The 24,418-nt window shown below is 37.7% G+C and overlaps 1 protein-coding gene across 2 annotated transcripts in view; it reads right to left on the bottom strand.

The window, feature by feature from the left end:
• Positions 1-1,350: 1,350 nt before the first annotated feature.
• WDR78 (WD repeat domain 78) overlaps positions 1,351-24,418 on the bottom strand; it is a 40,441-nt gene continuing 17,373 nt past the window's right edge. For both annotated transcript variants that reach the window (XM_032218125.1, XM_032218128.1), the window contains exons 4-17: positions 23,754-23,860; positions 22,901-23,057; positions 20,430-20,569; positions 17,239-17,394; positions 16,307-16,504; positions 14,588-14,829; positions 9,485-9,571; positions 8,848-8,999; positions 7,826-7,983; positions 6,739-6,854; positions 5,097-5,195; positions 3,034-3,260; positions 2,399-2,552; positions 1,351-1,505 (exon numbers count right to left, since the gene is read on the bottom strand). In XM_032218125.1, the coding sequence (XP_032074016.1) occupies positions 1,455-1,505; positions 2,399-2,552; positions 3,034-3,260; positions 5,097-5,195; positions 6,739-6,854; positions 7,826-7,983; positions 8,848-8,999; positions 9,485-9,571; positions 14,588-14,829; positions 16,307-16,504; positions 17,239-17,394; positions 20,430-20,569; positions 22,901-23,057; positions 23,754-23,860 (2,044 nt within the window). In that variant the 3' untranslated portion in view covers positions 1,351-1,454. The remainder of the gene's footprint in view (positions 1,506-2,398; positions 2,553-3,033; positions 3,261-5,096; positions 5,196-6,738; positions 6,855-7,825; positions 7,984-8,847; positions 9,000-9,484; positions 9,572-14,587; positions 14,830-16,306; positions 16,505-17,238; positions 17,395-20,429; positions 20,570-22,900; positions 23,058-23,753; positions 23,861-24,418) is intronic.

Genomic DNA, 24,418 nt, shown 5'->3' with positions numbered 1-24,418 from the left:
AGTTGAATTTGTATATAAAATGGAACATGTTTAGTTATGTGTTTGTCTTACCATGAACTGCTGAAAACAAGTTTAGTGTGCTAAATGCCCCAGATTTGTATAGCACAGCACGCCCTTCAAAATACCTTAAAAAAAAAAACCACAACCCACAAAAGCCAAACATTCCCCAGAACTGATCTCCAAACCTCCTAACCTTCCAATCTCCAGCACTCGCTTGGTTTGTCAGAGCGCGCACACACACACACACACAGACATACAAACAGGAATACATGCAAAGTGTGAGCTGAAGAAGAGAGGGTGGAAATATAGCAGTTGGACAATAGAAGGGGCTGTGTTGCACAGCTACTCACAAGAGAGAAACACCACTAGGACCACCCTGGCTGCAGCACAGGGACTCTCCTTTCCAGCCTACACTTGCCTTTCTTTTTTTGAGACAGATCTCTTTGCCAGATGGCCATCCACCATAGTGAATAATGCAGTAAGCCTATTCATAACTAGGAGTTGTTTTTAACATGGAGGTTCATAATCTGGAGACTTCCTATATTTATATGACCAAATTATAAATTGGACTCCCTTAATTTGATGCTAACTGATCAATACCAGTATGGATCTTAGTTACCTATGGAAGAAAATTTGGGTTTTTCTTTCTTTGTCTTTCTCTTAACATCCCATTCCCCTACCCAATAATTTAAAAAAAAATTAGAATAGCATCAACAAAAACAATCCTGAATCCAGGCATAATTTAAACACTGACTTGCCTTTTTCTAGATGTCATTCATAGCAAAAAAGAATATTTTTCATTATTTGTGTTTGAATGCTTGTGTTTGTTTCTGCAGGTACGCTTGCATAATAACTATTCATTCAGAGGCCGTTTAAAGTTACAGTGGTGCTGAATGTGGAGACTTATCTACAGTCCTTGAAGTTGTGGCCATCGCAACACCATGTAATCTGGATTTGAGGGATTTGGGAGATTTGTAATTATAATGATTGCAGTGTCCTGCAGTCACATGATTGCCATTTGTGGCCTTCACTGCCACCTTCTGACAAGCAAAGTCAATGAGGAAGCTGGCAGGAGATAGCACATGGTGGTGATATGACATCCCACCTAGCTACCGCAACCAGAACTATTAGTACTGTTATCAAAAGTTGATGTGGACACGTAATATCATGCTTTATGACCATGTCACTTAATAATGGAATTCCTGGTCCCAATTATGGTAGCTAACTGAGGATTACCTGAAATAAATTATTAGTACTTTCCATAAAAACATTTAGGGGCTTTTTAAAACATTCATCACAGATTGTCTTTGTAAGTGTGTTATATATGGAAAACAATTACAGACATATACATACAGAACCACATACATATTTAATAATTACATTTTTGTGGTGAGTTATTAAACACCATGTTTTACATCATCTTCACTTTTATTAAATATTTCGGTTAAAAAAACCTACTCTGGACTGGCTAGATTAGAGCCGATCATATCATGCAACATATCCATCTGAAAAAGAAATAAATATATACATAGGTATAAAACATAAATATTGAAAGGCATTTTGAATACATACACTATGCACTCTGTTCTAAAAAATCTTAAAGAAAATTAGCGTGTAAGACTTTAAATGAGAATGTCCAGTATTTATGGTGTGTGTGTGTGTGTGTGTGTGTGTGTATGTATGTACATAGTTCTTAAATCTTTTTTTAATCTTTTAAGAGCCGAGGTGGCGCAGTGGTTATGGTGCAGTACTGGAGGCCACTTCAGCTGACTGTTATCTGCAGTTCAGCGGTTTTAATCTCACTGGCTCAAGGTTGACTCAGCCTTCCATCCTTCCGAGGTGGGTGAAATGAGGACCCAGACTGTGGGGGCGATATGCTGACTCTGTAAACCGCTTAGAGAGGGCTGAAAGCCCTATGAAGCGGTATATAAGTCTAACTGCTATTGCTATTGCTATTTCATATTTCCCATTTTGTAAACAAGTTGAAAATGATGAACTTGGATCTTCTATTTACAGTGCATCACAACTGTCAATCCCAGACTGAAACAGCTGAATCCCATTATCTTGTACATCACTTTCTGCCAATTGATTGACTGATTGTTTTTCTTCTGAGACAATATTTCTGAGCTCAAGCAACAGAACTCAACATTAGGTCATCCTAGTGCTGGTGCTTTAATAGCTTGTCTTCAATTTATAGGCAGAAACAATGCCTTAAGAAAAAAAAAACCTGTTCTGCAGTTTCATTCCATTGCCTTAGCATCCACAGCAAATACTGTCTGAACAATGATGCAGTTATAGGTCATTATTCAGCAGATTCAAAATAATAAATTACTACTAGGAGTTTAGTTGCTTGCATCAGGTGCAAAGCAATGCTGACTTTTCATGCAATGAAACGTACCTTCTTTTTGTCTGAGACGCTCATATTTTTCAGTGCATAAACAGTGACTAGTCCATCACTATCCCCAATCAGAAGGCAATCTGCACTTTTAGCAAAAAGCACAGTTGTGAATTTCAAATTGCCAGTAGCAGGATTCACAATCAGGGGATCCAACCTATAAATAGCAAAAGAGGTGCAGTTGGAACTGGAGAGTTGTTTGGCATATTCCACTGCAAGGCATAATGTATGCAAGGTACCTGATTATTGTTTAATGTTATTTATTTATTTATTTATTTATTTATTTATTTATTTATTTATTTATTTATTTATTTATTTATTTATTGTTTCCTAAAAATGTTTTCTATTATTTTAATTATGTAACATTTTACCCACTTTTCAGACAATTGTCTTGCAAAATAGCTTACTACTAAGATTATTACTTAAGAGAGACATACAAGGGAAGGGGAGATGTAGAACAAACAGATAAGTTCTTCCAGGTCAGAAATATGAATAATGTGCTGGATAAATTTATTAACATGGTGGCAACGCAGTTGGTGTAGTCCAATTATAGCCACAGGACAATAGAAATGTAGTGTATGATCTTTATTCTATTTAGTGTTGGTCGGAAATCATTTTTAGGAAATGCTGTTACTTACGTGCTCACACTTAAATCCCAGATTTCTACCCTGGTTTCATTCACTGCTGCAAACACATAGGCGGAACCTGGAGACCACATGATATCATAAATAACATTGGTAGTGGAAGTAAAGATTAAAACTGGGCGAACTGAATCCTGGCGCCACAGCATGATAGTCCAATCTGCAGAACAACTTAGAAACACTTCCGTGCTGAAAGGATTCCATGTGATCTTATACACAGGGCCCTTAAGGAAAAGTGAGAGAAATGTAGGTATTGAAATGCAAAGTTAGTACATTTTTGGAAATAATCATATTTGGATATATTCACGAATAGGGCAACAAAGATCAAGAATGATATAGCAATATTTATGCAAAAGTATACTGCTCAACTAGAAGCTCAAAAAGATTTTAGAAGGTAGTAGAATTCTGAATGCTAATATGCTGAATGACACACTTTTAACCAGATTAACTATATTGATTACAATCCGGAGGAAAATGAATAAAGACATAACTGGAATCTTTTACATTCTGATACTTGTGCAACTTCCAGATGGATTGGCAAAGGAAGCAGATTAACTTTTGGTTCAGTTCCTGCAGAGCGAGTTTTGTATGCTCCCTTGGAAGTTGTGGACTGACCAATTTTTCCTTAATGGGAATACCCATTCTGTCTCTCCTTGTAGTTCTAAGATTTACATAATCTTCCTTGAGCCCAATACAGCAAAGTACTTTATCACCATCTACCTGACTTTCTAAGAGCAATGAGAGTTGCTTATGCCACTCTCTACCCTACCTGGTCGAGTCACCTTTTTTGTTCCTTACTGCTAACATAAATGCAATAAGGAAATTATGACAATAGGGAGCAAGGTATTGGCTTAGATGCATGATCCTCCACTGGCTGGCCAGGTGGTTGTTCTATTCACGAGTTCCTTATCTCTCACTTCTAGTGAAGATCTGTGTGGCCATGCCACGTTACTGAAGAAAATAAGTGGTAGGCAGTGGGAGAGAAATGCCCATGGGAACTAGGCAAGAAACAACAGAAGCCAATCAGTCCTTCTCCTAGGTTAGCAACAGAATTTAAAGAATGTCATTCTTAAGATCCTGCTGGTTGCCGCATATAAAAAAGCCATCGCAGGTGTAATCCACACAAAAGGGAAATAAAACACATTATATGTTTGCAATATATGTTTGCAATATATGTTGCATATGTTAAGTCTGGTCATTTACAAAGAAAAAGGAAAGAAAAAACGAGGGAAGTTTTCCTGAATGCAAAGATGACTGCGAAGATATCATTCCCCCTGTCTTAAAGAGCCTTGGTAGCACAGTGGTTAGTATACAGCATTGAAAGCTGCTTCTGCTGACTGCCGGCTGCCAGCAGTTTGGCAGTTCGATCCCCAGTGGCTCAAGGTTGACTCAGACTTCCAGCTTTCCGAGGTCAGTAAAATGAGGACCCAGATTGTTGGGGGGCAATATGCTGACGCTGTAAACTGCTTAGAAAGGGCTGTAAAAGCATTGTGAAGTGGTATATAAGTAAGTGCTATTGCTATTAAAACCCTTTTGTGGGGTATGAAACAATAGCAGCAGCATTTCCATATCTAAGCACATTTCTCTCCCCCCACCACTTCAAATCTCAGTATATTCTCAAATAGACAAAACCAGGACTGCATATTTCTGAAGTAGTTAGAATAAGGGAGAGTATATATTCTAAACAAGCCTACAAACAGATACCAAGAAAGATTATTTTGAGTCACAAACCAGGGGAGGCAATAGTTCCTTCCCACCAGTAGAGGAGGGAAGAGGGGCAGCAATCCCTAAGCTCTTCAGAACTGGAGCAGAACAACAGTTTTGTTCTGGTTTCAGGGAAAGCAGGGCAGAGTCAGAAAAAAAGTAGACTCATTTCCCAAACTAGCCCATAGCATGAGTCTGGAAATCTCAATCTGCTTGTGGACTGCTGGAAAGTCCTCAGATTGAGATATTTTAACAGAGAAAGAGTGAGACATTAAAAGAGAGAGAGAGGGAGAGGGAGAGAGAGAGAGAGAGAGCAGGATGGTTTATTTGATCAGGTTTGTTTTAATTTTTCTTACCTTGTGTCCTCTGTAGGTCTCCAGGTACTGCTCATTATAAGAACAAGAACATTTATGAATATAACCTTCTTCAGTTCCTGCCATGTAGATATTAGTGTCCTGAAACAAAACCAAATTCCTGTGGGCCCTTTTATTTTATTCAACTTATATGTCTTTGTGAGAATTTTTAATATAGGAAGGTTGCTTTTCTCCTTTCCATATAACATTTGAAATTATTAAATTCTAATATAAAGGAATTTTCAAACGTTTAAATTACTGAGCTGACATAATCAGGTGTTTTACTAAAACAATATAGAATAACCAATCATATTTATAAAGGCAAAAAGGGTGGATGTCAGGGGATAGCAGAGAGTAGGGAGGGATCTACCATCATTTTCCAGCATTCTTTCCAGCATTTTTCAGGGCAGCATAACAAAATTGCACAAGCTGACAATGAGCAGCTTTCCACTTTGAATGCCATCAGCTTAATCTCCTCTGACTTTGGGAACCATGTTTGAAAACTGCTAATGAATATTTCCATAATATTCCATTTTAGCCTCAAACCTACTATAGCCATGATGGCGAACCTATGGCATGCGTGCCACAGGTGACACGTGGAGCCATTTCTTAGGGCCTGCGAAGTGTTTGCCCTGTCAGCTCCAACATGCATACGCACACTGGCCAACTGATTTCGGCCTTCATTTTCAACTGTTTTTCGCCCTCCAGAGGCTTCCCTGAAAACGGCCCAACAGGAAACCCGGAAGTCCATTCCCAAACTTCCGGTTTGTATGTTGGGCCATTTTTTGCCCTCCGGAGGGTGAAAAACAGACCTACTGGGCCCACCGGAAGTCAGAAAATGGGCCATTTCCAACCTCCGGAGGGCCTCCGAGCGGGTGGGGGAGGCTGTTTTCACCCTCCCCAAGCTACGGGGAAGCGGGGGGGGGGTTCATACGTGCATGCGCAGGGAGCACAATGCGGGAGGGCATTATGTTATGGGGGTGGGCACGCAAGCAAGCGCAATAGTGTATGCACCTGTGCTTTTGGCACCCAAGGTGAAAAAGATTCGCCATCACTGTGCTATAGTCATGCCATACTTTATTTCTCTCCTCAGAAAGAGATCCTCTTCTTTCATGATATGCTATTTTTTCACATACTGTATGTGTTTTCCATGATGTATAAAGAAATCTGTATGTCTTTTCACTTCTTGGGAAGTTACCATATGTGGGGGGGGGGGGATCCTGCATGAAAATATACCTAGTTTAGACATATGGATGAGGTAAATTCCTGTTTTCATTCTTTTACTACTTCTTGTTGAGCAGAATGTGGTGGTGATTAAAGGATATACTGCTTTCAAGTTTCCCAAAAGCATGACTACCCAAGATTTCTGGACTTTCCATCTGATACCAGGTAATAAAGAGCCAAAGGTGTTTTACTGCATTGAATAGAGCATGAAAGCTCTGCCATCTTTGAAAAGATGCCCATTTCTCTGCTTAGTTTGGAGATCTAAAAAGCTGTGCCATGCAGCTTGTTCCAAACAGTTGTTAGAAACAACCCATCAGTATCAGGTGCTTCACTATTTGGAATAATGTTCTTGCTATGACTTACATGATAAAATATTTCAAACCAGGGAATATGAATTAAGATGTTATAATCAATTAAATACCTTTGGATGAAAATCAAAGCATAGTCCTGGAGCCTGTCGAGATATAAGTGCTTCACTTTTCCTTTCTGTTCCTGTTTTTTTCTTTTCAGCTGTAGTTCTCTTTAGCTTCATTAGGTCTATAATTTAAACAATTGCAAATATCAGGCCTGATTACTTTTTCTCACATACAAACAATGCAGAATTATTTGTTTGGAATAAAAGGGGAATGTTCTTATCACTTTTTAAAACCACATGCAAAAAATGATGATGCACCATATGAACATAAAAGAGGGTTTACGCTCCCCACCTACAATGCCACTCCACTACAAAATCTCAATCGTGAGCACAATCTCATGCTTATACAATCATGGGTGGCGTGGGAACGACTCTCATGCAATGGAACTGCTCTCTATGTACATTTTAAGTTATACACAGTTCTAAAATACTACAGTATCCCTCCAGTCCCACCAACAAAATTATCCAACAATTTTCCCAACTTGACATCATCTGAGTGGGTTGGATTATGACTCCCAAAATTCTGAAGGGTCTCAGTCTAACATTTCTGGAAGGCACAAGTTGGGAAGAGACTGATCAGTGCATCTGAATAGATGCATTTAGCAGTTTTGTGAATAAAAAACATGCAAGAAGCAAGAATGATAATATTAGCAAATTAATTCCTTTTAGAAAACTGGATCTTATCACTCAATTATCAAGAAGAGAAGTGATAATGTAAATTCTATGACATTAATGCCAGCTATTTTGCAGATGTGCTCAGCTTGATCAAATGTTTTATGTGAACAAAAACACATTTATTTTTTATCTCAGTTTTTATTTTACCAGCCTATAGCAAAAAGCTGAAGAAGGAAAATGAAAGAATAATGCAGTCCTTTATTTCATTTTTGCTAATGATAGTAGATATCCCTGTGGGTATTTTTGCATAAATGTGAAAAAAGTTAATATAGACATAACAAATCTGTCATTATAAAACTATTTTTATAAAATCCATTAACATTAAGATAATAAATCACAAATAAAAATCAACACAAACCAGTCTTGAAATGCAACCCTTAAATTATTTCAGATAATTGTATAATGTGAATATATTTACCTGTGAAGCTCAGTCCTTTCCGAACAAACCATTTAGTTATTCTGCCATCTGCTGAAATGGAGACGAGGATCTCCCCTTTGTCTTCTCCACTTGTTCCCCTGTCTTGTTCCACCCATCTCAGCTGCCACACAGGCCCTAAATGTTTATCGTGGGATTCGCTGAAACATATTTTTGTAAAAACACAACTCCTGGATTTATACAGCAACTAAAGCATAATGGTACAGATGAAAAAAAAACTTCAGGGGTATAATTATATCCCTTATTTTTATATTATATAAGCAGGCGTACATGCAGCTTATGAAAATGCATTATCAACTTGAGACAGTTACCTGACATGTAAGCATAAAGTCGGAATTTTGTACACACCAGCACTATCTCTCTTACTACAAAGAAATTAAAAGAAGATAACCTCTGATGGTGAAAGTTTTTGAGGTTTAGACTAGATCCCAACAAATAACTTCTGTAACTTAAAAAAATTCTTAACATTGAGGAACGCTTATCTAAATAGAAGGATGAGAGGCTTAAACAGTTTGGAAATGTTCTTAAAGATTTACCCTTAAGACACTTGAAGAGGAGTATGTTTCCTACCCATCAGCAGCACATTTTAATTAAATAAAATATACATATAGACATTTGAAAGAAAATAAGACTCCTGCTTTTTTGAGAGATATACTTTAACTCTATTTGTTTGGAAGTGGAAGAAGATATCTGTTAAAGGACAGCATCAGATGAAATGGGGATATCTCTCTGGAAAGTTGTTTCTTTCAAAGAAAACTGCTGAAATTGAGATGAGGATCTCCCCTTAAAGCTGCTCACCATTTAAAAAACAGGAAGAATACCTGTCATCCCTCCAAATTTCAAATGAGCCACAACCATGCCATACAGACCAGGAATTAAGTATTAAATTAAATATTACAAAATGAGGCCTTAGCACTGCTTATAACCTGTATTTTCCCCCCAAAACAATTCATTATAACAATAAGAAGTTTGAGGAGGAGCTTAGAAGATTTATGGTGTCATACCTGTTATCTAAAACTGAAATTTGATTTCGGGACTGGACATTGTAAATTTCTATTGTCCCATTAAACAGTCCAACTGCTAGGAGGTTTGGATTGGCTGTAGAGAAATCCAATGCGGTTACCCCATGAACACAGTTGTAGATACGTTCTGGCCACTGAACAGATTGTAAAAATAAAAAGTTAAATAATAAGCCATAACATCAATGCACAATGGTACACACATTATTAAAAACAGTATAAGCCCTAGTCATTAATTTAAATAACATTTGTTCTACACCTTAAAAGTTTATGTCCCAAAAATACGTATTGTAATAATGTTAAAAAAACCACAATACTTTTAAATAATTGAGTAAAAAATTAATTTAAATTAAAATTAGGAAATTATTTCTAAATGCTAAAAGATAAGATAGGACTTCTGAGATAATATGAATTTTATTAAGCAGCCTATCTTTCAAAAGAAAGGCAGGCTTGTCAATGAATCATCTGGATTTTACCAAATGTTTTGTTATGCATTGGTCTGAGATTGTAAAAAATATGATATTAAGCAAGCATAAAAAATATATTGCATCATTATCAATTGCAATAAAAATGTAATCAATTTAATTAAAATTATTTTTAATATTTTAAATGTGCGCATTACCATAGGGTTTTTCAGTGACCAGCAGCATGCCAAGCCTTTCTTCTGCTCTTGAAAACGAAACTGCCCATAACCAACAGCTAAAAGATCCTAAGAGCCAAGAATGTAGATTACTACCAGCCAACATAGCATTGAAATTGCCATGACTTCCATTTTGAGCAGTTCAGTAAAACAAGCCAATAAATAATAGAGCTTTTCCCACAATGAGATGCCCTCCACATCCATAGAGACTACCATTTCTAAATTTCCAGTCAGTTTGGCACCAAATTGAGCATTGCATTCTTCAACCTAAAAAGTATCAGGTTGAACAAGTTGTCTTATTGGCACAAAGCAGCCTTGATAGTGTCAAATTAATGCTAATACAATCACAATTCTTCAGACCCTTCGTTCCTTATTGAACAGTTGTCTAGATTTGACAGAAGATTTCCAGACCCAACTCTGCATACTTAGCATCTTTACTGCCAGTAAGAATGAATACAATAGCTCTTTGCAGGAGGCAAAGAGATCAAAGAGAAAAAGTCATTTTTCACGGTTTAAACTTTAGGCATCTCTCCCTCACCCTTTCCACTTGGGGGCCAGCCTAGCTGATTGAGATATGGTTACATACTGGCCTTCCCTAGTGTAAGAACTGCTGCTTTCAGTTTTACCAGCCCTTACGAGTAAGACCAGCTAAACAACTCAATAATAACTTATTACTAAAGCGGGACAGAAATAATGTTACCAACACTGGCAAAATATATATAAATATATTTATATTTATATATAAATATATTTATATTTATATATAAATATATAGATTTATCCAAGTTACTCTGACAATGAGTGGAAAAACACATATTTTTCTTGCTAACAATATATATATATCTGTGTGTGTGTGTGTGTGTGTGTGTGTATATATATATATACACACACAGACACACACACACACACACACACACACATATATATATATATATATATATATATATATATATATATATATATATATACACAGACACACACACATACACACATCATATACACTGTATATTTCTGAGGTTATATATATATATTTCTGAGGTTTTCGCAGGTGTTAGTATGTAGGTCTTTGGTTATTCGGGTTTTCTGCGTAAAATTGGAAGTATCCTGGTGACGTTTCGACGAAGTCTTATTTGTCACCTTCAGGCTTGTTTACTTGGCTTCATGCTTCCAGGAGCAATGTGAGATCTCAGCTATTTCTTTCTTTTACCTGCCAGTGGGTGTTTGAGCTGATTGGGTGGGAGCTTGGCTGTGTTCTGATTGGGTGGAGGTGTGTTCTGATTGGTTGGGGGTTTGTGCTTCATGTATGGATTGGAGGGGTTTAAAGTGGCTAATGGTGCAGTTGCGGTCTGGCTTCTGGTCCTTGGTCGTGCCTCATCATCAGTGTGGGTTTGAGTCTGCTTTCTGTGTGGATGTGTGGTGGTGACATCCTGTGTGGCTCTCGTGAGTGTGGGTCTGGTGTCATTCCTTGTGTTAGGGACTCGTTTGTCAATAAGGGCAGGTTTCCAAATGGCTGGTAGGCGGGAGGTATCGTCTCGTTTGTTCATGCTGTGTGGGCGTTTTTCTATCTCGATAGCTTCTCTGATTATTTTGTTGTTAAAGTGTTCAGCTTTGGCAATAGTTCTGGTGTTTTTAAAGTCAATTTTATGTCCTGTGGCTTTGTGTTGGACCATGAAAGAAGTTGGTTCCTCTTTTCTGATTGCGTTCTTGTGTTCTTCAATGCATGCACTTATTCTTCTGTTGGTTTGTCTGATGTATGTGGTGGGGCAGGTGGTGCATGGGATTTCATATACTCCTTGATTTTCTAACTCAATTTTGTCTTTGGGTTTCTTAGGATGGTGGATATTTTTTGGTTTGTGCAGAAAGCTGTCTTGATGTTGTGTTTGTGGAGGATTTTGCTGATTCTGTCTGTGATGCCTTTTATGTATGGGAGGAGGGCTCTTCCGTTTTCATGTTCTCTGCCCTGGATTTTAGTGGGGGTTTCTTTTTGGATTAGGTCCATACAATCCATACATGAAGCACAAACCCCCAACCAATCAGAACACACCTCCACCCAATCAGAACACAGCCAAGCTCCCATCCAATCAACTCAAACCCGCACTGGCAATTAAAAGGAAGAAACAGCTGAGATCTCACATTGCTCCTGGAAGCACGAAGCTGAGTAAACAAGCCTGAAGATGACGAATGAGACTTCATTGAAACGTCGCCAAGACACTTCCAATTTTACGCGGGAGAAAACCCGAATAACCAAATATATATATATATATATATATATATATATATATATATATATATATATATATATATATATATATATATATATATACCGTATTTATCGGCGTATAACACGCAGTTTTAAAACTAAAATTGCAAGCTTAAACCCTGCCTGCGTGTTATACGCCGATACTCCGGGTGGCAGAAGCCCGGGACCCAGTCAAATTCGCTGCGCAAGGTGAAACGGCCGGCAGCAGCCCTGCTCTCCTGCTGCGGCTTCTGTTTCAATAGGGAAGAAAACTTCCTTTCGCTTCCCGGGCTTCTGCCGCCCGGCAGAAGCCCCGGGACCCAGTCAAATTCGGGAAGCGAAAGGAAGTTTTCTTCCCTACTGAAACAGAAGCCGCAGCAGGAGAGCGAGGCTGCTGCCGGCCGTTTCACTTTGCGCAGCGAATTTGACTGGGTCCCGGGCTTCTGCCACTCGGCAGAAGCCCCGGGACCCAGTCAAATTCGCTGCGCAAGGTGAAACGGCTGGCAGCAGCCTCGCTCTCCTGCGGCCAGCGTCCGTTTCAGTCGCTTCCCTTGTCCGTCTTGATTGCTGGAAGCAGTAACAAACGGCGCGTCCGCTCCGCATCGCCCTGACAACCACCCCAGCCGGCGGCTGCCAGGCCTCACTGGAGTCAATTGCAAAGCTGCGTTCAGCGCTTTGAGGACCTGAGGCATCTTGGGAAATGTAGTTCCCTATCAGAAAGAATGGAGTAGCTGCGAATTTGTAACAACATAATATAACTTGGTGCTTCGCAGGTTACGAAAATCTCGTTTGATTTGCACACTGTTTTTTAAAAGTTAGATAAAGAAATTATGCTGTGAAAGCGACTAGATAGCCCCCTCCCCTTCCTGTGTGTGAGAAAGGGAAGGAGAGGAAGGAAGGAGGGAGGGGGGAGGAAAAGAAGAAGGGAGGGGGGGAGAAGATGGAAGGAGAAAAGATGGATGGAAGGAGAAAGAATGGAAGGAGAAGGAGGAAGATGGAAGAAGAAAGGAAGAAAAAGAAGAAGGGAGGGAGAAGGAAGGAGGTAGGAAGAAAAGGGGAAGAGAGGGAAAGAGCAGAAAGACAAAGAGGATGAAGTTGATAGGCAAGAGGAAGGGGGAAGGAAGGGAAAAAAGAGGGAGAGAGTGAAGATGAGGAAGAGGTTTTTGGTTTTCCAAAAAGCAGTGATTCTGATTAAGTTTTTTTGCTCAAAGAGGTGTTTTTTCATTTCATATTTGCCTTTTAAGAGGAGTTAATGTTATAATTCATGTTCTAATGTTATAAATTTTAATCCAACATTAAGTTCCGAGCTTCCAAGTCATTTATTTTTAATGAAAAAAATTTTTACTCAAATTTTTGTGTTAAAATGGGGGGTGCGTGTTATACGCCGGTGCGTGTTATACGCCGATAAATACGGTATATATATATATATATATATATATATATATATATATATATATATATATATATATATATATATATATATATATGTATATATATATATATATAATCAGAAAGGTTGAGAAACATTTATCCAGGAAGAGCACAGAAGAAATGAAAGTATGAGAAAAAGAAGAGAAGGGTGTTAAGTTATTAGATAGGTGAAAAAATATTGATAAATACGGCTAGAGAGAAAGTCTGGAATTCAAGAGCCCTCCCCGAAAATAAGCCCACCCCCAACTATTTAAGTGCATGTGCAACCGGTCGCCGCCATTATGACTGTACCACCTACCGGTACAGCTTGCAAGGCAAAAAGAGGGCCCACTGCAAAAACAGCAGCAGACGAAGCAAAGTGCTTCCACCTACACCCTTCCCTCCTGTGCAAAAAGAGCCTGCCACAAAAAGAGCGGCAGGCCAGCAATGCGATCATCCCCTCCCACCTGTTCCTTCTCTTGCAAAAAACCACTGTCCACCCCAATCTAAAGGCAGCCTGCCTGGTTCTCTTCCCCGCCGTCCCTTTAGCGAGGGGTGACTGGTGGGGAGAAGCGAGGTGCGCCTCTTACCTTTTCAGGTCCATTGTGTTCCTCGCTCTTTTGTCCAGTGAATCCCCTTGTAAAAAAATCCTCATGAGTTCAACTCGCAAGGTTTTTTTTTTTACAAGAGGCTTCACTGGATGAAAGGGGGAGGAAAGCAATGGACCTGGAAAGATAAGAGGCGCGCCTCGCGGCCCAACACTGCCTACCTCGCCCCAATGGTAAAGGCAGCCTGCCTGGTTCCCTTCCCCACTGTCCCTTTAACGAGGGGTGGCGGGGGTGGAGAAGCGAGGTGCACCTCCTACCTTCCCAGGTCTGTCACGTTCTTCGCCATTGTGTCCAGGGAAGCCCCTGGTAAAAAAAATATTCCCACGACTTCAAGAAGTTTGATTGAACTGGCGAGAAGGGTTTTTTTTTACCAGAGGCTTCCCTGAACACAATGGCGAGGAACGCGATGGAACTAGAAAGGTAAAAGGTGTGCCTGCTTCTCACCTGCCCCAGAAAATAATAAGCCCTCCTCCTATAATAAGCCCAAGGCCATTTTTCATGGGGCAAAAGAAAATAAGACCCTGTCTTATTTTCGGGGAAACACGGTAGAAAAGTAGAATATTTCTCTGCGCTATATTCTTCTCACCACAGACTTTTCCTGTTCTTGAAAATGACATAGAAGGTCAAGAATGTCTGCTAAGGTAAGTATAAGAGGAAAGGAGATTCCTGAAAACTATGTAGAAACCTTACACAAATGGAGCTCCTTTGACCTGATCACTTGTACTGGGGATTTAAAGGTGGAAAGAAGTGGGAAAGTTCACTTCTACCAGCCCAGTTGCATACCCTTAAACATAACATTTAATATTCAGAAATTTGGTGGTCTCTTACAGGGTTGAACTTGTTCCAAGCCATACAGCTCACATTGTTGCCTTTTGTTAAACTGCATCCATAGGACCACAAGGCTTCCATAAATGGTGGTGGTAGTTCTTCTTGTCGTTCACCAAACTCTAACAGCAAGGATGATTTTATTGATGGGCGTTCTTCAGCCTCTTCTTCCTCCTGCTTTTCCTCTTCCTTTACTGATACATTATCAAATTCTGATTCACTATATTCAGATTTGGCATCTGGCTCTAAGAATATAAGCAGAAAAAACCAAGAAAATACTGATATCATTATATTCCCCAACTGGCATTGCTTATACTTGCTCAGGTCAGTGACAGCCTGACTAATATCTAGATACTAATGGCTACCATGATGTTCTCATTTTCTCCTTTAAAAAAAAAAAGGTTCCCAATGTCCACAGGTTACTTGTCATTGTATCTACCATGTTCATATCTCTTCTGAATTAACAGGATTTTCATGCTTTGAAAAACAAGGACCTAGTGTTAAGAAAAGCTTTTAATGATTTGTTTATTTCCAGCAGTGCCTCCAAAAAATAAGAGTGGTGATTATCTACAGATCAATAATTTGTTATAAAGAATGCCCAAAAGGGAGGAATGGAATGGTAGAACATCATTCATTCATTCATTCATTCATATTTTCCTCTTTCTCTCTGAATCTACTAAATCTCAGGGCAGTTTACAATTAGCAACCAAATAATTTTAATAAAAGGAACAGAACTATAAAGTCGGGAGGAGGGAGAAAGAATTCTTTCTTTACATGTCTATAGCAAGATATGTTTCTCTGGATTTGAGTAGGAAATTTTGTCTAGATTTTAACTGTTCTTTTCTTTTCTTTAAGCTATCAGTATAGTACTATATGTCATTAAGACATGTTTTGGGAAATGTTGCCTCTGTATGCTTCTGGGAGGACTACCAGCTCTCTTTCTGTAAAATGTTTTTCTGGCATCAGGGGATCATCCTACCTCTTTGTTTGTACTTATGATTTTATGGTGGAAGTTACTTTAGTTCCTCTTTTGTGAAATGGATTTGGTCTCAAAATATGAAAGTTCATAAAACCTATGTGCACTGCCTAGGGGCTCAAACTCTTCTTCTGCCTTTTACTTATAATACACACACACACACACACACACACACACACACACACACACAAACACACATGAAGATGGCGAGTGAGACCTCGCTGAAACGTTGCCAAGACAATTTCAATCTTACACGGAAAAAGACACGAATGCAACAAGACCTGTGTGTGTGTGTGTGTGTGTGTGTGTGTGTGTGTGTGTGGAGTTTGTCTTGTAAGGAGAATGTTCTTTGTAACTGACCACATTTATCTTGACATTTGGAGAAAAGTCAAGCCTTGAGGAGCCCTGATTTAACTCTTCAGCAACAAAAAAGAAATAATGGGGGTGACACTGATGTCTTTTTGAGGTGTAACCTACTAACTGAAGATCTTTGTCCTTGACTGTAGGTAAACATTCTAATACCTTATTTGTAAACCAGGCTAACATTTTCTTTTCAGGAAGCAAATTAGGACTTGTATAAATAAAGTTGATTCATAAGGGTTTCAGAACTCTTTCCCTACTATTTCCCTACTCTTTCTTCTAAGAATAACATTTCTGTATTGTGTACTAACTTAAATATTTTTTTACAATAAGAGAAACTGTTCCTGAACTCATGCTGATGAGTAAATACCTGATGACTTATGTACCTATGAGGATAGGAAGTTGCCGATAAGCTGCAAGTTTAGCCTGGAAAATATTCTCCATTAGGACTCTTTCCATATAAAAGAGATCTTGATTAAATTTATCAGATTTAAATATAATTTCTGACTGGTCTTCTGTTTCTTCCTGAATTCGGGAAAGAATTACACTTTCAAGATCAATAATGGAACTTGAAGTAAAGCTTTCTGAAAGGAAAAACAAAAAAAAACAGCAAATGTTACAAAGCGAACACCTGACATATTAGAAGAAAGAGAAAATAATGCTCCATTTTTCATTTTCTGAACTGACTTGGAATTTTAACGGCAAATAAACATCTATTAATAAATAATATATTAAATGTTACAATATGCTATTTTATTTTATATTCTTCTATTTTTCCACAGAAGATTACTCTGTGACATTTCAGTCTCCAGTTCAATCTACAATTTGGATGCATGTATATGTGTGTGTTTCTGAGTGCCTATGAGTGCTTTCCATGCACACCATGAAACCACTTCAATAGAGATGGAGTTCTAGGCTATAAACTATTCCTTCACTATTTATATATTGTTAATATAAAAATAGGTATTAGTGCATTTTTTCATAAATGCTGAAATGCTATGGACTGGAGAGTAAACTCCATTTTTAAAATGGATTTTTGTCTAGATTAACATTTATAGAATTACTCATTAAGATTTATTTGATCCCATATCAGAAAATTGCAAGAAAAATAAAAAGAGAATTCATTACACTGTGATAACTGAGAGTCAATAGCAATAATACCTCATCATTTAAAAAGATATAATCTAGTTAAACGGGTAAAACCCCCACCCCCACCCCCATATACTTTTTAACATATAATCACGATATACAGATAATATGTAAGTCTTGATTTGGTTGGGAGAAGATACGGAAATTTAAATACAGTATGTAAAAGTACCTGTTTCCACAGAACCAAGGGATATAGCTTTGTCACGCTCTTTGGTTGCAGTTGGTTTACCAGCCACTGTAGTTAGTGCTTCACTAATTGTTTCTGCTGTTGCTTCTTCCAAAGCATTAAAAGAATCAAATAAATCCCAGGTAGTGGCCATTATGTCTATGGGGAAGAAAGAAGACATGATTAGTTCTGGTTTTTTTTCTATATGTAAGTACAATATATTTATGTTACAAGGAAATATTCCTGATATATTTCATAAAAACAAACTGGTTGAATTTCTTTAACTGGTTTAAGAAGCTAAGATAACTATAACTAGATATCACAGAATTCTCATGTTTTCTTTGTAGAACTGCACATTCTTCCGGAAGATCATAAAGGATGTGTTTACATAAAATATGTCACATCAGTTTTCTAAAGAGACGTCTCCATTTTAATTTTTTTCAATTATCTTTTAGGAAGGTTTATAATTGCTTCCACTCACCTTGGAGGGGCAGCATTTTTGCACAAACCTACCCTATACTTTTAAAGTACTTTTTTAAAAAAGTAAAAGCATCCTTGACTACTGGTGGTTTGGTCCATGATATTTTACTGGCAACATAAAAAAACTGGTTTGCCACTGCCTTCTACTGGGATTCCCACCCTCCCCTAATTTCCATGGCTATCCAACAACCTTGACAGTTCCTTTACCCAGATACTAACTAGTGCTGACTCTGCTTACTTCTGAGCCAAGGTCAATTTGATTCTGCTGCCACCTACTGAGGTTTTAAAATAGATACACCTATACAAAAAAGAAGTCACTTATCTCCTTAGTTGTACTGACTAGAAATTAGGCTCACTTGAGCCATGGAGAAAGCAAAGGAGAATGGTGTTTAAAAACTGGAAAATTGTGAGCTCCAGTCCCTCCATAGACATGATAGGTTTAGGTTTATTGGATTTATATGCCGCCCTTCTCCCAAGGACTCAGGGGGGCGTACAACATAAAAGAAAACACATATTACAAAAATTAAAAGGGACATTAAATAAAGCATCCCAAAAAAACACAATTGATATAAATTTAAAAATTAAATTAAAATTAACAACCAAATTAATCCTATATTTTATTCTATTCAGGCCAGGCCAGCTTGCTGGAAAAGCCAACTTTTTAGGGCGCATCGGAAGGACTGGAGGTTGGGGATTATGCGAAACTCCGGGGGCAGCTCATTCCAGAGGGAAGGCGCTCCCACAGAGAAGGCTCTCCCCCTAGGGGTCATTAGCCGACACTGTCTGGCCGACGGCACCCTGAGAAGGCCAACTCTGTGGGATCGCACTGGACGGTGGGATGCTACTAGTGGCAGTAGGTGGTCTCGCAGATATCCTGGGCCTAAGCCATGGAGAGCTTTAAAGGTCAATTAGTACCTTGAATCACACCCAGAAGACAACCGGCAACCAGTGCAGGCTGCCTAAAAGGGGTGTACCTTGGGAGCACCTAGGTACCCCCATGATCACCCACGCAGCTGCATTCTGGACCAGTTGAAGCCTCCGGGTGCTCTTCAAGGGCAGCCCCATGTAGAGAGCGTTACAGTAGTACAGAAATTTAGAAGACTATTTTGAGTTAATCAAAATTAAAAAATAGAATATAAGTCTTAATAAAAACAAGAAGACCAGCAATAATGTCCAACACTAAGCAGAAACTGAAGCTAAAAGGATTATTTCAACAGGACAATAATCAGAAGCATACTACAAATCAATTATGAAGTACTTCCAGGAAAGAACAATAAAAAATTGGGAATAAATTGCACAGTTCCCAGACTTGAAGATTATTGAAACATATTTCTTGGCTAAAAAAAGAAGAGGACAACAACAAGGAAAGCTGTGGCAGAAAAAAAAAATCAAAACAATTCTCAGTTGGTTACAGGAAATGTTTGGAAATTGTATATTTTCAGGGAAAGATTACTTTTGTCTTGATATAAAGGGTGTCCAAATTTTTGCACCAATGATATTCACTGTTTTTCTACACTATTTATTTATTATACTGTCTATCTAACATCCACTTGAAATCATTCTTGGCCATCTACATAGCATTGGATGTATATAAAAATACACATACAAGTAGTCTTCAGGTTACAACTAGTCGTTCAGTGACCATTCAAAGTTACAATAGCAATGAACAAGGGGAACTTATGACCAGTCCTCAGAGTTCCAGCTGCCACACATCCCTACAATCATGTGATCACCATTTGTGACCTTTCTTGCCAGTTTCCCACAAGCTTAGTCAATAGGGAAGTTGATAGAGAAGTCACTCCTGCAAGTCACTCCTATCACTTTTTCTCCCAAAGATCCCCACGTGGAGTACGAGATCCCAGGATCTGGTGCACCATAAGCCCCCTGCCTGCACTTTGTAGCACCTGCCCCTAGCCCCCATTAGTTCACCCATAGCCCTTGATGGTCTGCTTGGGCTCATAAGTGCCTGCCTATGACACTCATGTATTCACCCCCTACTTCTTACTCACTGTCCTGCTTGTTTTAAGATTCCAGTCCTCTCTTAACCACAAAGTCTTTGGGTTATGACAGCATATTGCTAAGTAATGCAGTCACATAATGATACTGTATTTTATGACCCATATTGCTTAACAACAGAATTCTGGTGCCAATTTTCGATAGCCTGTATTTTCACCCCTAAACGACTCTAATGCCTGCCACATGATTTTAATAGATAGATACATTAAATTACTAAACGGGCATCAAATCTTACTCCCTGCTCAGTGTGAAATCATTGTGTAAACATTTAATTTATTCTTTCTTTCGATCTCCATATCCTTACATCTTATTTAGCAACCAACCTTTAATTCAATATTCAAGTGTTCTATCATTCAAGTCTATCCACTTTATTATAATATTTTTTGAAAATCAATATATAGAATACTATAGAATACTCATATGTAGAGTACTAACTCTGCAAACACAACTTTACAAAACATATAGATGTAGATGTAATATTTTATATTAGTCGATACAATTTCATAAGAAACCTTTAGAAGCAATATTAATTATTTCTGCCTAAAGAAAAGAAAAAAATGCATAAAGCCCAAACAATTTTCTTGTTTATATATTTGAATAGGAAACTAAAAAAAATATTCTGGTGTTGCTTCCAAAGTTGAAACTATAGATCTTTCTATACAATGTTAATGATCTATAAATAATTCCCACTAATTTACCTTTGTCAGCCATTATAATTTTGTCACATTGTACTTCCTTTATCTTTGGTGCTCCATTCAATGTTTGCATCGTTCTATTGGCATATTGATCATTGCCAATTCTGTTTTTACAGAGTTCCATATAAGCAATATTCCTTTTCCTTTGGAAAACAAAAGATATGCATTCACAGTGCTGATGCAAATATTTCAACTTCAACCAGATATCCTTTTTCTTTGCAGATATCTTCTTAGAAATAATATGTCCATAAATATTGTACATGAAAACTCATTCTTAAATGGTACTACAATAGATATGAAATTCTGAAATTGCAGGCCCTTAGCTGGGAGTAAGTTCTCTGTTGGATTTGCTTTTAAGCAGATATGGAAAGAATTGCACTGTGAAATGTTTCAGAATTCTTTTGAGGGAGTTCTGAAATTTGCATTTTTCTAACCAGATTAACAGCTGTGAATCAGTAAATAAACAATATTGCTTGTTTTTTGACACTGCACATTTTTATATTTCTTTATGCACAGCTTTGTTTTACTGCAATTGCCCATTCGATTCTTAGGATCTAGAGAAGCAACCATGGTCCCTTTACAATTTATGGATTTCAACATATGGCTGGCTCAGGAATCTGGGACTTGAAGTCCACAGGTCATAAATGGGCCATAATTGCCCACCTCAATCTAGAAGAAATAACTGTTACAGCCAGTGGTGGGTTTCAATTTTTTTTAGAACCTCTTCTGTAGGTGTGGCCTGCTTTGTGGGAGTGGCTTGTTGGCCATGTGACTGGGTGGGAGTGGCTTGACAGCCATGTGACTGGGTGGGCATGGCCAACTTGTAAAATGTGGTGAAACTCACTTAACAACGCTCTTGCTTAGCAACCAAAATGTTGCCTCAGAAACTCCGGCATTTGAAGCACGCAAATCTTAAAGCTGTCAAGTTACAAGACCCTTGCACCCCTAACCTTTTAGAAAAAAAACCCAGGGGTGTTCAAACTTGACAGCTTTAAGACTTGTGGACTTCAACTCCCAGAATTCCTCCTCTCACTCTTCATCTTGATGATGTGCGGACGGGCGGGGGGAGGGAGCTGGAACCGGTTCTAAACGGCACTGTAGATTTGTGGAACCTCTTCTATAGAAGAGGTTAGAACTGGCAGGAACCCACCCCTGGTTACAGCTCACTTGCAGATAGATATAATGAGGCAAATAATATTTGTGTTGTTTTCCCATAGCTGACCAGACTGTAAAATATTAGATATGCTCAGTGATGGCAGATTTATAGTATGAAATCAATCATTTGAGAACGTATCAAGCAAGGAACAGATGACTGGCCTGCTAGCTTACCATTTTCGACAGTGACTGGCAGTGATTGAGAGGATCTTGTGGGGTGAGACACTTGTGATGCAATACAAATGTGATTTTCAGAATTAGGAGCTGGCCAGAGATTTGGTGATGATGGCTATTGAAATACTTCAAGTTCTCTTTAATCATACATGCCCTCCTTGAAAATGCAACCCTTCATTCTGCTGTGCAACATGATCATTTTTTAAAATCTCAGTCATACTTCATGCATTATCAGTGATTGCTAATTTAATGAAAACATATAAAGGACTTATAATTGGGTATCTTAACATTTAATGACTTATTTCTTTTTAAAGTAGCTTTTGAGATTGCAGGAAGGAGTTGAGAATCATAATTCAAAACATCTGAAAGGGCATTAGTTGGAAAATACCATCCTAAAACATAATATGAACTACTGTAACTTGTAGATTAATATAGAATAGATATAATAGTTAACTACAGTAAGCACATACATTTCTTCTTGTGCAGCCATGACATGGTGGAAACTTTCCCTTATGGTTTAAACTACTCAGATTGGATCTCTAAATTAACTGTGACTTATTAAAATAATCCAGCTTCATATAAGAACACTCTTCAAAACTTGAACTTTATATGAACCCATCTAGTTCTATAAATCTATGTCCATGCAGTCAGCAGGAATTGAGCTAAATTCAACGGATATTTGATTTGACATTTGCAATTTCACCAGATTCAGATATAAAGCTAAAGTGTAACCAGTTAAACAAGAGATTATCTTTTTCAAGTACCCGTACAAGAGGAAACAGGAAATGGGAATGCATAAGATAAAAGCTGCTTTAGATAATGCTAAACTATAACTCAGTGTAACAATAAAATACTTTGTTGCTAGGAAACACACTAGAAGGCAATATGTGGCTCTCAAAACTTGTTCCACAATTTCCACAATTCTTCAATACTGGTTGTGTTGCCTAGAGCTGCTGGGAATTGCAGTTCACTAACCTAGAGTGAACATAGATTGCTCTTCATTGATACAGCAGAAACAAAATACATTTTGTTATATTTGTAATACAAACCATCATAGGAACAATTTCTGAAGTTATAAGCCATATTTCATTGCAAACTTGCTAACAAGAGGCAAGGTTATGTAATAACCATTGCACTGTACTTACCTGACATCATCAGCTTCTTCAGATTCTGAGGATATCATATCAGTTGGCATGTTAAATATCCAAATTGTTTCTGTCTCAGTCAGTAATATATCCACAGTCTTTTCTAAATCGTGCTTTGTCAGTTGTTCTAACATCTCCTCTCTTCTAACCTGGACATCTACCATGAGAGAAAATGAATTCATACTTTGCATTTAGAACAGCATGTATAAGTCATATGCAGGTTATTGGAACAATGAACATATTCTTTTCTTTTATATGAATAGGTTTTTCTTCTAAAATGTAGAGACTTCCTTGATGTATAGACTTGCTAGAGAGTGTAAATACCTAAAAGCAACATTCAGTATGTTCCTCAATTCTTGATGTTGCTTCAGGAACATTTGGTAAAAGAAGGTTTCAATGTAGTAGGTATAATTCTATTCATCAATAAACTGGTACGGGCAAGTAATACTTAAAACTAGCCAAGACACGATATCAAGCACTTTTTAAAAAACATGTTACCAGGGAGACATACAGAGGAGATACAGTTCAGTAACATCCATAGCATAGACCTCTGATCAGAGAGTGTATGGTATTGACCATTTTACACTAATCACCAGGATTGTTATTTACTGATAACGATGCCTTTGATTTTATTAAACATCAAAACATTTTTGTACTATAGTTATTTTTATTTTGTTGTTTTTTATTATTATTACTATCATCATTAGATATTTCTTCCATCCTTTTTTATATAATTTATAATTCATGTTGTATTGCAGGCTGCCATGAGTCTGGCAGAAGTCAGAAACTTATATTAATGGTGCAGAAGGAGAAGGAAAAAATGATTATTCAAATATTTTATGTAGATTTTTACCTGTAAAACTAGAAATTGTGTCTCGTCTAAATCCGGGCTCCACAATCTCTTCTGCCATTGATTCAGAAGAAGCAGTTGATTTTGTAACACTGCCACTCCCATAAGTTCTGTAGTTTCAATAGAACATTTTATAATTAATGGAAATGAAACAGCAAATGACAAAGAAGGAATATTACATATCAACAAAAACATATTCACAGAACTACTGATGGCTTAGTAGTTTTCAGCTGCTTATAACATTATCTACTAGAGGACAGAACATTTACATGTAATATATTTGTACTGACTTTGTTATAGAAAAGGCAAATACATAAGAAATGAGGAGACAATGAAAATGGAGCAACAAGAAAAAGAAACTTTAACATTGCAAATGATTACGTTTGGAATTGAAAAGATCTTAGCAGTAACAGAAAAAATTGAGAAGAGATTTGAGAATATAGAACGCAGCACAGTAAAATTTGATGGAAAAATTGAAGATGTTTATCAAATGGAAAAAGTGAAGGACAGAGTTCTAAAAATTGAAGAAAAAAATAATCAAAGAAACAAGAAAACTGTTGATATTGATAGTAAACTGAGCCTGGCTGGAAATGAAAAGAGTGGAATATGGAAAGGAGAGATAGATGGACTGGAACTCTATCCCAGACTTCAAAGTACAGAAGAAGAAA

This window comes from Thamnophis elegans, chromosome 5 (assembly GCF_009769535.1).
Source record: "Thamnophis elegans isolate rThaEle1 chromosome 5, rThaEle1.pri, whole genome shotgun sequence".
Lineage (NCBI taxonomy): Eukaryota > Metazoa > Chordata > Lepidosauria > Squamata > Colubridae > Thamnophis > Thamnophis elegans.
The sequence above is the reverse complement of the archived record's forward strand: the minus strand, read 5'-3'. Positions and strand labels throughout refer to the sequence as shown.